The sequence below is a fragment of the Bombus fervidus genome, chromosome 11, assembly GCF_041682495.2.
Source record: "Bombus fervidus isolate BK054 chromosome 11, iyBomFerv1, whole genome shotgun sequence".
Taxonomy (NCBI): domain Eukaryota; kingdom Metazoa; phylum Arthropoda; class Insecta; order Hymenoptera; family Apidae; genus Bombus; species Bombus fervidus.
This window is the reverse complement of record NC_091527.1, coordinates 6,310,679-6,324,696: the sequence shown is the minus strand read 5'-3', so window position 1 is coordinate 6,324,696 and position 14,018 is coordinate 6,310,679. Positions and strand designations below refer to the sequence as shown.

Sequence of the window (14,018 nt, the reverse complement as noted above, 5' to 3'; positions counted from 1 at the left end):
AACAGTTTCGAGAATTGTCAACAGATGATGCTACATAATCGGTTTATATCATGAAGAATCAAAGATGTCTGTCACGTATGATTTCAATCCGAGATCTGTACAGTCCTTGAGTCGACGCGACTAGCGTAGAGATTTTTCTTTCGTTATGAGAAATGTTTGAGTGGATTTCACAATTGTCTGTGCGAGCGTCCACGACGAAAAATGCGGAATTTTCACGGTCGCCGCATCTAATAACGCGTGCGCATTCAGTATATCTGCGTATCGAAAAATTATAGCCCCGTCGCCTAATAGTTTCGGCCTAATCGCACCAATTTCTCGTTGATTTCTCCAGTGAGATTTTGTTCTTTCTCCTTTCACATCCTAAAGAGTTGCACAATATTCAATATCGAGATGTCTGATGATACGAGTGTACGCGTTGCCGTACGGTAAGTCCAGGTTTTCTATTAAAACATCAATTCATCAAATTGTTTTTGTGGAAGACACTCTGTCAAGTAGGCTACATTACCGCAAACTAAGCTACTAAAACGACATACGCTGTGACAGCTTATATCACCGATGTGATACACTTAATAATAACTGTAAGATTCGCGGGAGGTATTATTCGAATTCAAAACGTAAAAATTTTGCTGTAAAAAATGCTGTACTTTTCCAATGTTTCCGTGATTTACGCGTATTGTCATTATATATTCTTCCCCGGTGTATCTTATCTATTACTATAGATATGTATTTTTTCTTTCACTTGGGATCCATTGTTATGAATCCAATAATTAGAATTGCGAAAGGCATCGATTCCTGTTACACTTTCACGATTTTAGAAAATTCCTTTATTTAGACCATTTCAACATGATTACAGATTTTTTCGAATATCCTTACTAAAACAGTTACACGAATTAACTATCGACATATTCATATGTTTCTTAATATCCTTAATTTTTTATTCACTTCTTTAAAATTATTTATTTTATTAACAAACACATAACGATATGTAAATGCGATATTTGTCATTAATATTTTTCGTTTTTATCTCCCAAATCTCCCTGTTATTTTTCGATTAAGTTATTTTATAATTGAAATTCCGTCAGCATTCTTTTTTACGCAGTACTGCATTGCGTGCTTTAATCGCATAATATCTCCTTTTAAAGAATTGGATGCGTAGGTCGTAGGCTTTATTACCAGTTGTATAACGAACGACGAACATGTATGTCGATTTCTGATGAATGAATTTTTCCTCCCCCACCATATTTTCTTCGTTTCTTCATAATTTATTCAATTTCCAATTGTTTATATTAGTCATTTCTATCTTTATCCATCCGGTTCTCTCCTTATTTGAATATTTTTAAATTGTTCCTTAGCTTCATTCTTCATGCGTTTTGTTGTATATAATTCTTCTTACCTATCGCGCGGGATTTTTATTACAGTAACAGCTGATACGTTGTGTACGATGATGTTGATTATAACACATTAAATATGACTACAACGTAATACATTATATATGAATACGAATACGAATTGATTAAACGTAATTTATGTGTGAAAAATAAAAATCATTTGTACTTTTTCTTTTTCATATTCATTGTTTATATTCGTATTTAATCTTTAATATTTAATTTTCTTTTATCGAAATATTAAGAAATATCGGTAATTCATAATTTATTGTTATTAATCACAGAATAAGGCCTCAAGTAGCACGTGAAGTAATTGACATGTGTAGAATTTGTACTCAAGTACCTCCAGGAGAACCCCAAGTCTTTCTTGGACCAGACAAGGCCTTTACATATGATTATGTTTTTGATACTGGTGTTGGACAAAGCACAATTCATGAAACATGTGTTGCACGTTTGGTAGAAGGTGCATTAGATGGATATAACGCAACTGTTCTTGCATATGGTCAAACTGGATCTGGCAAAACATATACTATGGGTACTGGATTTGATGTGGAAGTAGGTGAAGCTGTAATTGGAATTATTCCAAGAGCTATTAGACACCTGTTCAATGGTATTGCGGAAAAACAACAGCAGGCTAGAGAACGTGCACAAATGCCTCCGGAATTTAAGGTTTGCAAAGAAATTTTGTATATAATTTTAAGTCCATGTTACTTCACTAAAATAAATTATTCTACTTATGAGTGAAATTTAATATCTCATAAGATAAAATGTTTCTTCTATATAAATTGTTTTCTTTATGTGTTATAATAGGTTACTGCGCAATTTTTGGAATTGTATAATGAGGACTTGAAAGATTTACTAGGTCCTGGTGGTCCTAGGGGTGGTGCTCGTATTCATGAAGATCCCTCAGGCAATATTCATTTAGCTGGAGTGGAACCACGAATTGTTACTAGTCCAGAGGAAGCATTAGAGTATTTAAGATTAGGAGCATTGTCACGTACAACTGGATCTACACAAATGAATACTCAGTCATCAAGATCACATGCAATATTTACACTATATATAAAGCAGCAAAGATATGTAAAAGTTGAAGATCCAGATGCTGATGTTGATACAAGTGGTTCTGAACCTGCTGGTGAATTTGAAACTTTAACTGCAAAATTTCATTTTGTAGATTTAGCTGGATCAGAAAGGCTAAAAAGAACTGGTGCTACTGGAGATAGAGCAAAAGAAGGGATTTCTATAAATTGTGGATTGGTAATGTATTGATAATTTTATAGGAGAAGTATACAATATTGTAATCACCATCAGAACAATTATTTTTTGCATTATAGTTGGCTTTAGGTAATGTAATTTCTGCACTTGGCGATAAGACGAAAAGAGCTTTACATGTACCATACAGAGATTCAAAGCTAACAAGGCTGCTTCAAGATTCACTAGGAGGTAATAGAATCATAAATATATGTCGGGTTTACGTTAAGACTTGGATTTGGGGCGTGTAAGGGATCTGCGCCTGAGTTGTTCATCGTCGTTATACAATCGATGATATCGTTTATTACCACAAATACAAGATAAACTACTGGCCACAATAATCGAACGATAACGACAATGATCTTAGAGTCGGTATAGCGAATCCACGGTCCACGGGATAACTGATCTACTTGCCTTCAAAATCTAACTCGCACTCCACTTACTCCTTGTGATACCTGTCCCTCGATTTACTCTGTACTACTCACACACTAGGTCTCTGGCTAATAAGACTCCAAGCAAGAGAATAATCTCTCCTCGCTGCCGAGCGAAACAATATCAGGTGTCCTTATGGCACCAGGTCATCGGATTAGTCGGGGAAAATCTCACAACGGGCGACAGGTATACGGGCTGATAGAACAAAGGCCACTTGCCAATTGTGTATGATGCATCACCCTGTGGCAACCATCCGTATGTGGCTAACTACGGAGCCGTTAGGTCGTTTATTGTCAAATATCGGTACGGCTGATTCATTAAAGGCGGGCTATGCAATTCCACGTCTCCGTTAGGTGGAACGTTTATCCCGTGACCGTGGCTACGCTCGGCGATCAGTCGTCGCCTCGAGCCCAAGCTCATTGCTTGTTTGTTGCAAGTTTCGAATAACTGTGTTTGGGTTGTTTCGTAATTGCTACAGCATTCGGGTTTTTCTGAGTGATTCCAACGGAGGGTCCCGTTGTCCTTCCATCTCCGACATACATTTATAAAATTTATTTACAACGATTGTAGGTAACAGTCAAACTGTTATGATAGCCTGTGTATCACCAAGTGATAGAGATTTTATGGAAACCTTAAGTACTCTGAAGTATGCAAACAGAGCAAGGAACATAAAGAATAAAGTTACAATTAATCAAGATAAGAGTTCAAGAACAATTGCTTCTCTTAGAAGAGAAATACAGCAGCTTCAATTAGAATTAATGGAATATAGGCAAGGTAAGTGTATAAAATATTATATAGATATGGAGAATTGGTTTTTGTAACATATCAAATTTATTATGAAAAGTTAAAATTTTAATTTGTTAATTATTTTTTAATAGGAAAAAGAGTTGTTGGTGAAGATGGTATAAATGATGCTTGGCATGAAAATCAAATGTTGAACAGTGAATTACAGAGTCTTCGTACTAGAGTAAAAGCCCTTTCAGAAACAGTTGAAGCATTGACAGCAAAGAATGTTCTTCTGCAGGCAGAAAAAGATACCGGTCAATGGTTGTCATCAACAGGTGAAAATCCTGAAGTGACGAGTTTAATACAAGGATATTTACAAGAAATAGAAGAACTAAGAGCTCGTCTTTTAGAAGCAGAAGCTATGTATCAGCAATTGAAGAAACGTCAAATACAGGTATAATAGCACATACATAGCTGTAAGGCATATAGTAGTAGCAAATATATATGTTATTGACCTATGTAGCAATTGATTTTCTAATGGTGTTTCGATTTACACAGGTTAATGCTGCCAACCCCTATGGTGATTCTGGATACATATTTCATAGTGACTCTACATCAGTATTAAATGATGCTAAGAAAGAACTACAAAAAGAAATTGAAACATTAACTGCATTAAAGGAACAGCATGGACATACTTCCAATATTGCTGGGAAAACAGGAGATGAAACAGAAGGTGATGATACAGAAGCAGGGCAGGATTCTGTAAGCGAAGATGATTCAGATGATGATTCCGATAGGAAAGGTATATATATATTATAATTATATATATAATTTATATAATATATAATTATATATAATATAATGTTTTGTAGAAGAAGACGAAGAAGAGGCAGCTATGGGTCGTGAATTGGAAGCTTTAACGTCAGATATTGATGTAAAACAACGACTAATACAAGAACTTGAACTTTCTCAACAACGTTTACAAACTATGAAGCAACATTACGAAGATAAACTTGCTCAATTACAGGCTCGAATCAGAAATACCCAAGAAGAAAGAGATAAGGTGTTGCAATCATTACAACAACAACCAATACCACCAACAGAAAAAGTGAAAAAATTACGCGATGAATATGAAAAGAAACTTTCTGCTATGCAAAAAGAAGTACGACTTTTGCAATCTGCAAAGAAGGAACATGCGAGGCTACTTAAGAGTCAATCTCAGAATGAAAACAGGTTAAGAGGGCTTCGAAATGAACTGGCAGAGATGAAGCGAGCAAAAGTAAAACTTCTGAATAAAATGCGCGAAGAAGCACAGAGACATAAAGAAAATGAGTTGAGACGTAATAGAGAAATAGCACAATTGCGTAAGGAAAGTAGGAAAAATGCAAATACGATTCGAACGCTTGAGGCAGATAAAAGAATGAAAGAAGTAGTTCTTAGACGCAAACAAGAAGAAGTTTCAGCGTTAAGAAAACGAGACAGAGGTTTAAGCCAAAAGGCTGCCGGTAGAGCACCGCCTAAACCAATTAACCCAAAAGCATTAAAACAAAGATGGCAAACATTTGAAAGAACCATTGCCAAGCAAGCATTGGCTAAGCAGGCAGCTGCAGAAACGGAGAGAGAAATGGAAAGACTTCTTCAAGAACGAGAAGAACTAGGTAGAGAACTTGAAAAGCTTCAAAAACACAGAAATGTTATAGAAAGTTCGAGAGGTGACACAATTGACATAGATGAAGAAATTGATAATGTGAGAAGTAAAATTAGCTATCTACAGGTAACTTTCTTTTCTTATATTAGCCAAGTTAATATTTCTTTGTTCTTCAAGTTACTTTTTACAGGATAGTATCTCTGAATGTCAACGTGATATGATGGAAATGGGAGATGGTGAAGGCGAAGGGGAACCTGGTGTTGAAGCTCTTATATCAACGATTCAGTCTGTAGATGAGGCTCAATATTTATTACAAAGAATGCTAGCTTTTACTGTCGAGCAAAGTTGCGTGGCTGCACAAAAGCAGCTTGAAGTCCGAGACATGGAATCAAGACTAAATCAAGTTGCGCAAGAAAGTGATGTGCAACATCAATTATTAGAGCACGTGTTGAGAGACAGAGATCTTTTATCGCTTACGAATAATCATAGTACTATGAATTATAGTCCACCTAGTTCTAGGAGTTCATCGCCAGATAAGTAAGTCGTACACTATTTTTTTAATACCTCTTAACAATATCTATTAGTAATATTTGTTTAATTTGAAATATTAGTGAAAATTACACTCAAGTTATTGTTGGAGAGGAAAAACAACGTAATAATAAAGTACGCAGAAGGACTACACAACCTCAAGAGCTCCTTTATGGAGTTCAAGCTAATCCAGATAACTTAAAGACAGAAGAACAAAATCAAAGTCATAATCATCCACTTACGAGGGTGCCTAGTGCACCTGGTAGTTTAAAGTAAGTACAATTATTCTCCAATAACTTAATCATGTAATGCGAAATATAAAATGAACATTTTTTTTTTGTAAGAGGATTGGTTTTAACCAGAAGTCATGGTAGCATAAGCGGTGGATCCCCGACTCTAAGTCGACGTGATAGTACATCGCCAAGGCCACTGCGACGACCGCTTCATCCTGGTGGAGGCTCCATGTGAGTGATAATCCTGCAGCACGTCCTAATTTTTATATTCTTTGTATATCTTTGTCTTGACGCCTTGTTTCATGCACTACTGGTTAAATTTTTTTCTTAAAAAGATCTGTATCATTCTCGACAAGTGCATTTATTAATATTTTCATTATGAGATTTTAATTTTGTTTGAACTATAGCCAGAAAAGGTGTACTGGTGACATAATTTCTTTTGTTATAAATACAAGAAAGTATGTATTAAGGGAATTGTCTTTATTAAAAATTATTTCTTTTGATTCTATATTTTGTTTTTTTCACATTTTGTTTACGTTAATAATTTTCAAAATAAGATTACTAACATACAAATTGTTGGATTAGGCAAGAAGATACAATTTATACAAAATTTTATATCTCATACAAAATGCATTTGAAAATTCGTTAGTTTTCGGGAATTTTGGTAATAATGACATTTTATTTATTATTCTTACTACAGGTACCTTATTAAGATTGTTTTAATGCCAAACAATTTATTCAATGTATTATATACATTTCTATCTCTCTCTAATATAAATATGTATAAATGTCGCAAAATTTTCTATTTGTATAAAACACATTGTTTCGCAAAAGGATCATGAATTTGTATATATGTAAGCAGCTATTTTGTATACATGACAATTAATAAATAAAAGCACAAACACTTAAGGTACACTGTTCTATGAAAATACTTTTAAAAAGCCCCTTGGTGGACCATTCTTTTTTTTGTTTTTTGTTTAAATTTCTTTAAACATTTTCTGTAATGAATCATGATGTGCATTAATTACAGTTTTCTCATAAATTAACCATTTATTATTTATTATTTAGTTTTTATTTTCAAAGTATCAATGTGTAATATTTTCTTATACTGTAATACATTTAATGTTATACACATTAATATACTTATAATTCAGCAACACTGTTACTAATTTTATTAAAATCAATTTACAATTATATCTTATAATAATGCACTTGCATGATCCATATTGTATTGAGCCAATATAGTTTACCTCGGATTAAAATTGACAAGATTTCCGGCTAACTAACACGCTAACATAACAAACCCTCAACTAGGGAACAAGTAGCACATACAGATGTGTCATCACCTCCTGGATCTCCGACTACGTACCGACGGTTCAATAGTCGAGAAGAAAACGTTTTCTCTAGACTAACTGCAAGTAGACAACCAACATCTACAGATCCACAACCTATAAAAGGAATTATTTCTCAATATCAAGGCAAGGTAAATACAGTATGAATGCTGTATTCTATTAGTTATACATGATATATATTTTTTTCAGACACAACCACGAGCTGTTTTGCAATGCACTCACGTTGCTGAAGGACATAGCAAAGCAGTACTGACTATATGTGTAACTTCTGATTTGCTCTTCAGTGGTTCAAAAGGTATCAGACGTAAAACAAATATTTAACATCTTTAAAAGTACCCTACATTTCTCTCTCTTTCTCTCTTAATACTCTTTATACATTAATTATGTATAAAATTTTTAGATCGAACTGTCAAAGTATGGGATTTAGGAACAGGAATTGAGAATCTCACATTAAGTGGTCATCCGAACAATGTCGTAGCGGTGAAATATTCACCAATGCATAATTTATTATTCAGTGTTTCTTCAGCATATGTAAAAGTTTGGGATTTGCGTACAGGAAACAGCTGCGTGAAAACTTTATTTTCATCTGGTCAAGCTCAAAGTGGACCACTCGCATTATCAACTCCATCTAGAGTACTTCAAGTTCCTGTTGGTGAAACAACCATCAATGATTTAGTGCTCAGTATAGATGAGCAAGAATTATATACCGCGTCTAGCGATAAAGTCAGAGTATGGGATCTCCGTAAATTAACACACACTGGAAGATTAAGTACACCACATACGGCAGCAGTAATGTGTTTAGCTGTCGCAGATGATGGAAGGGTGATAACAGGTAGCAAAGATCATCTGATATCTCTTGTTGAACCAAATGCATCCGGACAATCGGTCAGTCTGGCACCTCCACATTATGATGGTGTTCAATGTTTGACAACTTACGAATCGACATTGTTTTCTGGCAAGTATTTTTAAAATCAGGTTTCTAACATCATTATCACCTTTAATACATTCGAGATATTTTTAAAATTTATATGTCGGGTTATCATTATGATTAGGGTTAGGGACGTGTAATGAATCTTCATTGGAATTAGCTATCGTTGTTATATAATCAAGGTAATGTTGATTAGCACAAGTGTGAGTATTACAGAATTGACAAGTAACCGCTGTGATTAGACACTAATGACAATGGTCTTAGGTTCGATAACGAATACACGGTCAACGGAATGACGATTGCGATTTGTGACTCGACATTGTTCACTGGACTAGTCGAACTTATCGGACTGAACCACAGTCCAAGTGGAACTGCCCTTGTATACTCCTCTCCGTACCTCTCTGTATCTCTCAGGTTAATCTTTGTTTTTAAGGAGAGCTACTTAATTACTCCATACCTCTGTTAGGTATATGTCCCTCCCATGACCGTGGCTACGTTCAGTGACCCGTTATGTCACTTCGAGCCTAAGCCCACTGTCATAAATCTCGCGCAAACATAATTGGATTAAATCATAAACAGTTATTTCTCAGTTTTATTATTTAAGTATGGCTATAATAGAAAGTCTGGACTAAAGTATTGAGGATCTTCCCAAACGTTCCAAAAGAAAGGCCCCGATGTTCTTTCATGTCCGACATATAATAAATTTTTTTTAGGATCAAGGGATATGTGTATTAAACGATGGGATTTGAGCAGAATGGAACTAGTTCAATCACTAAATAATGCTCACAAAGATTGGATCTTGGGTTTGTGTATGATTAATAATGGATCTGTAATGATATCTGGATGCAGAGGAGGTGTTTTAAAAGCCTGGTCTGTACCAAAGGATCAAACAGAATGTACTCCAATAGGAGAAGTTCGAGCACACGGTACTGCTATTAATGCTGTAACAACTAATCAGCAACACGTTTTTACTGCAAGCAAGTAAGTATGCATTTTTGTATTGTTGCTCATACTAAACTGACCCGAAGCATATTGGAAATATAAGCTGCAATAACATAAAAATTTTACATTATTCTAAATTAACTTTGAGGACTTGATTAGATAAATTATTTTAAGTTGAAATATTTGCTCGGGTTCAGTACTTGCCATAACTTTCTTGAATGGAATAATATCTAAAATGTTGATTGCAGCTCTGGAGAGGTGAAGCTGTGGCGTATTCCCGATTCCTCATTATCCATGTCTATTTCCACAGTTTCCCTTTAACTTATTTTTCTATTTTGCTGCATAATATTCCTTTGCATTTATAATTTGTTGATGTGGTAATGCGCATGCTTGTCCACTCAGCTGTTTTATAAAAGTGTGTGGACATGTTTATCATAAATACATACATGAATTTTATTTGATAAAATTTTAACTTTTCAGCTGGTAAATATTTATAAAAAAAACAGACAACAGTTCGTTTGCTTACACACCTACATACTTGTTTATTATAGTTTCGAAATTATTATTCCATACAATGAAAAGATAAATCATAAAATAATAGTAACTTTAATTTTCTGCCTCAAACGCTTTGACATGTAATTACTATCGAATGTAATGAAAATCGGAAATGCGCTTTAAATTTCTGTAAAATTGTTTATTGATATTACATGGTAGATTAGTTATTGAACATGAAAGAATAACTTAATGATATTTCTTTAAAATTTCATATTTCTTTTACTGATCAATTCTCATTCGTTTCTATCAAAGCTGTGTGTATTGCTTTTTGAAAGTATTTATGCAAGTTTTTAGCAAAAATTTGTCATTAATAGTGTGGTTGCAGTTATGAATGTATTCTATGTAAAACATTTGTTTGATTGAATGAAGTTGTAGTAGAAAATAATACTTGTCATAATCATTGACTTGTATAAATTAACGAATATGAAAATTTAATTTAATTTCTTGTATTACTTTGCTTCTATGTTATTTACACTCCAATATGGTGCATGCAATATGATGTCAACGTGAAGTGATGCAACAGTGAGGCTGTGGAGCTACTATAAGAGAGATGCAAGAACTTTCCAGAGAAGCAACTCATTGAAAAGCTAATACATGCACTCATTGGAAATGTATTTATTTTGTAATTATATTTTTTTATTTATTTGTTAATTTGTATTAATTTATAACACAATGGATAATTAATTCGAGGATTTGTAATGATAATGCACCTGACTATTGCCTGCTAGATGTGTTAATTCGATATTTTATGTTTGAGATCATATATGTGTGATGTGTTTGACACTTTAAATATTTTATAACAAGTTTTGCGTGTACTGCCTTAATGGATATAAGCATTTAACACATGTATAAAATTTATAAATGTAATTTTTAAATAACAAAACGATTCTATAGTATATAGAAATATGAAGTCCAAAGATGTATTATTAAAAAAATTGATTCAGCAAAAATTAAGTGCATTATCGTGGATTAAGTATAGTATTTAAACAAATTTACTTAATAAGAACAAATTTGGTATTATCTAGCATTTATTTTATTATGAACATGAAGGTCGTAATAATTATAATATTTATTCTTAGTACAAACAATTGTTGGTTAATACTGTACAGTCTGAGGTCTCTGTAGGTCCCATATGCTTGATATTGTCAGGGTTGGCTGTTATTCAGTTTTCTTCTAAAAATTTAAAAACAGTATTATGTCTTATTATACTTATAATTACAAAGAATAAATGGACTAATAATAATATTAAATGTGGTTTTCTTAAAACTACATATAATAAAACAACAAGTTCCTACCTTTTTTTCTTTTTATGTGTTGTCAATGATTCTTGACCACTGTCATCTGCACTGTCTTCTGATTGACTACTACTACTAGTACTTGAAGAACTACTTGAAGAACCACTAGAAGAATCACTGGCAACACCTGTATCTTCTTTTACATCTATAGTTTCAGCTAATGCTGCTAATTCTGGTTCTTTATCCCTGAGTACTTTTAACCATTTACGTGATAATTTTGGTCTCCCCCGTACCTATAGCAAAATTATTAAAACATACGTATATTATTATACAGCATGTATATTATTTTATTGTGAATTCATTGTTTTATACATAAATTCTTACTGTTTTATGCCACACTACTGGAAAATTCGTACGGGAGCAGAAATTTTGAGTAACTGCTATAGTTTCATCAAGATTTAAAACAACATGCCACCAACCACCAGGAACAAAAACAGTTTCACCAGGATTTTGTAAAATCTCTATTGGCAAACAATCTTGTGGCCAGGTAGGCAATTTTGTACGTGGATAAATAACAGAAAACCATGTAATAGCTTCATCTCTTTGTTTACCGCCCTCAGCCGCAGATACCTTAAGAAGTTCCCGCGGAGTATGTGTAGGAAATAAACACCACCTTTTATGCCCAGAAATCAGTGCATTCCAGGCACTTGTTCCTAATGGATCTATGTGTATGCCTGTACCTGTATTCACATTACTTATTCATAACATAGTCTAAAATAATTGTTTAGATAAAGCAATTATTTATATAGATATCTTTTAAAGCAGATATCATTACTATAATTTTTTATGATTTTATGAAATTAATTAAAATACTTACCAGACCTAGCAGGTCCCATAACAAACCAACGATATGGCGGTCTTCTATGTTCTCCAGCATATTGAAACAAATCATCGCGGAAATATTTAGGAATAACATAATCCTCTAGTAATTTTTTCCGTCTAGGATGTTCACCAAAGGAACTATCAAAGATATACAAAGGTGAATCATCTTCATTATTAAGCATATAGCGTACATAATATTTCATCTTCATTTTTACACTATATCCTTCATTGTCTTCACCACATTTAAACTTTTGATTTCTGTATTTTTTTACTAATCTCTGCATTTTAATAGAAAATTATTAGTCATAGATAATAATATATTTCGTAATTAATTTAAAAAACATGTACCTCTATAGTCCATTTATATTGGGCTTTCCAACCATTTTGAACACCTTGTATTATCACAGGTTTGTAAGGTTTCTCATATTTTTCTATAAATTCTTCTGTAGATACTTTAGATTCATCAATACGATCCACATTGTCAATGAAATTCCAAAATGATTCAAATTTTTTACTATAGCCATGTTGGATCCAAGCAGCCTTATCACCAAGTTCTAGAAGAAACATTTAACTATTATAAAGAAAAGAATAGGAACGATTTTTTAAAGAATGAAACGTTTGAATAATATAAAAATAATAAAATATATTATGTAAACAATGAAGGTTTATTAAGATTTGTATATATTACTGACACTATATAATTTATTATATTTAATGTTTATACAGCAATTTAAACGGTAAACTATTTACGTATAAGTGCATTATATTATATTATTATCGCAATACTTTCAGGAAATTTGGAGTTACATCATCCAAGGTCGGCAAAGATAGTTCGGTCTTGTATCACATATCCAAATTCTGTTTATAACGACGAGCGTCACAAGAAGACAAACGGTGTCTCAATTACTTCTAGTCATACTAGCAATATAAAATAATTTGTCAAGAATAATTGTCTGTTAAAAATAATTTACGCCCATATCACGTCAACGTATAGGTTATAAAATTAGGTTATGACATGTTTACCTGGTCTAGCTTTCCTTTTAACCTCTTTGATCCTTTTTTTCGCACGGTGATCTAATTTCAATTCGTCCGACATGGCTACACGTTTATTGTGTTACCTAATTAACCTAGTTTTAATATATTTACAATTTACAATCAAAAAATATGTGCAACACGTCATTCAGTGGTAACTGTACTTTTTAGTTCGCATAAACTCCGTAAGGTGAATCAAAACATCGGTAGATATTTTCACAAGTATATGGAACATTTAGTACAACTTTTTTGTTAATATTTTACCAAGTATATGTTCTCTTTATTTTGATCTCATGTTACAAAATTTTTTCAAATGTATATCCGGCGTCCAGTACATCTTTGACTTTACTACTCAACATGATGACCTTAAATAGCAGAACTAAAGTTCTGTACATTATCTACAGAGGCGCTGATTCTTATGTGGACTGCCTACGTGACAAATACCATGTTCTATCAATAGGTCATCCCGTAAATGTAATTGCGCTTCTAGAAGTATCGATATCGTAACTTTCGCTCTCATATATACGTAACTATGTATATAAATTATCCTCTTATTTAAAACAAAACATTATTACATATACTAAAAAGAACAACGGCCCTAAACATTATACGTATATCACATCCCAAACTTTATTCAGTAAACTAAATTTTTCTAATCGTCAATTCGTTATTAACTCCTTATATTATAGCATACATATATAATGTAAAAAACAATCTGCTCTGGTGGTCTGATTAATTTCATTAACAGACGGAAATTGATCTCTACTGAGTTTATTTTCTGGCAAATGTAAAATAAATAAAGTGACATCGAAAAAAAATATGAAATAATAACAACACAACAAGAAAGTTGTATCCGCGGTCGAAAGTTCAACGGTTCCAGAGGCGCATG

At 33.1% G+C, this 14,018-nt stretch overlaps 2 protein-coding genes across 3 annotated transcripts; one reads left to right on the top strand and one right to left on the bottom strand.

Annotated features, from left to right (window-relative positions):
- The first annotated feature begins 40 nt into the window (after positions 1-40).
- On the top strand, positions 41-11,230 carry Klp31e (kinesin-like protein 31E). Of its 2 annotated transcripts, none has more exons than XM_072012624.1 (16): positions 41-425; positions 1,670-2,054; positions 2,196-2,642; positions 2,720-2,828; positions 3,639-3,842; positions 3,947-4,248; positions 4,353-4,596; positions 4,667-5,568; positions 5,633-5,979; positions 6,054-6,242; positions 6,315-6,434; positions 7,518-7,686; positions 7,745-7,850; positions 7,956-8,510; positions 9,197-9,464; positions 10,493-11,230. In XM_072012624.1, exons 1-16 carry the CDS (start codon positions 391-393, stop codon positions 10,569-10,571), a joined length of 4,461 nt encoding a protein of 1,486 aa, XP_071868725.1. In that variant the 5' UTR covers positions 41-390; the 3' UTR covers positions 10,572-11,230. The 2 variants fall into 2 exon arrangements, with proteins under 2 accessions (XP_071868725.1, XP_071868726.1); XM_072012625.1 differs by having other exon boundaries at positions 9,674-11,230.
- Positions 10,991-13,982, bottom strand: Psr (bifunctional arginine demethylase and lysyl-hydroxylase PSR). Its single transcript, XM_072012650.1, has 7 exons — positions 13,294-13,982; positions 13,121-13,215; positions 12,446-12,651; positions 12,093-12,375; positions 11,600-11,955; positions 11,276-11,508; positions 10,991-11,153 (listed from the first exon to the last, which is right to left on the bottom strand). Exons 2-7 carry the CDS (start codon positions 13,191-13,193, stop codon positions 11,126-11,128), a joined length of 1,179 nt encoding a protein of 392 aa, XP_071868751.1. The 5' UTR covers positions 13,194-13,215; positions 13,294-13,982; the 3' UTR covers positions 10,991-11,125.
- Between the last annotated feature and the right edge of the window lie 36 nt (positions 13,983-14,018).

What these genes read in the sequence shown, in the direction of transcription:
- Psr (XM_072012650.1), bottom strand. Translation starts at nt 13,193, where the DNA reads ATGTCGGACGAATTGAAATTAGATCACCGTGCGAAAAAAAGGATCAAA. An exon ending in TAAAAGGAAAGCTAGACCAG is followed by an intron (nt 12,652 to 13,120) that starts GTAAACATGTCA and finishes TGTTTCTTCTAG; the next exon opens with AACTTGGTGATAAGGCTGCT. An exon ending in ACACATAAAAAGAAAAAAAG is followed by an intron (nt 11,154 to 11,275) that starts GTAGGAACTTGT and finishes TTAAATTTTTAG; the next exon opens with AAGAAAACTGAATAACAGCC.
- Klp31e (XM_072012624.1), top strand. Translation starts at nt 391, where the DNA reads ATGTCTGATGATACGAGTGTACGCGTTGCCGTACG. An exon ending in AAATGCCTCCGGAATTTAAG is followed by an intron (nt 2,055 to 2,195) that starts GTTTGCAAAGAA and finishes GTGTTATAATAG; the next exon opens with GTTACTGCGCAATTTTTGGA. An exon ending in TTTCTCAATATCAAGGCAAG is followed by an intron (nt 7,687 to 7,744) that starts GTAAATACAGTA and finishes TATTTTTTTCAG; the next exon opens with ACACAACCACGAGCTGTTTT.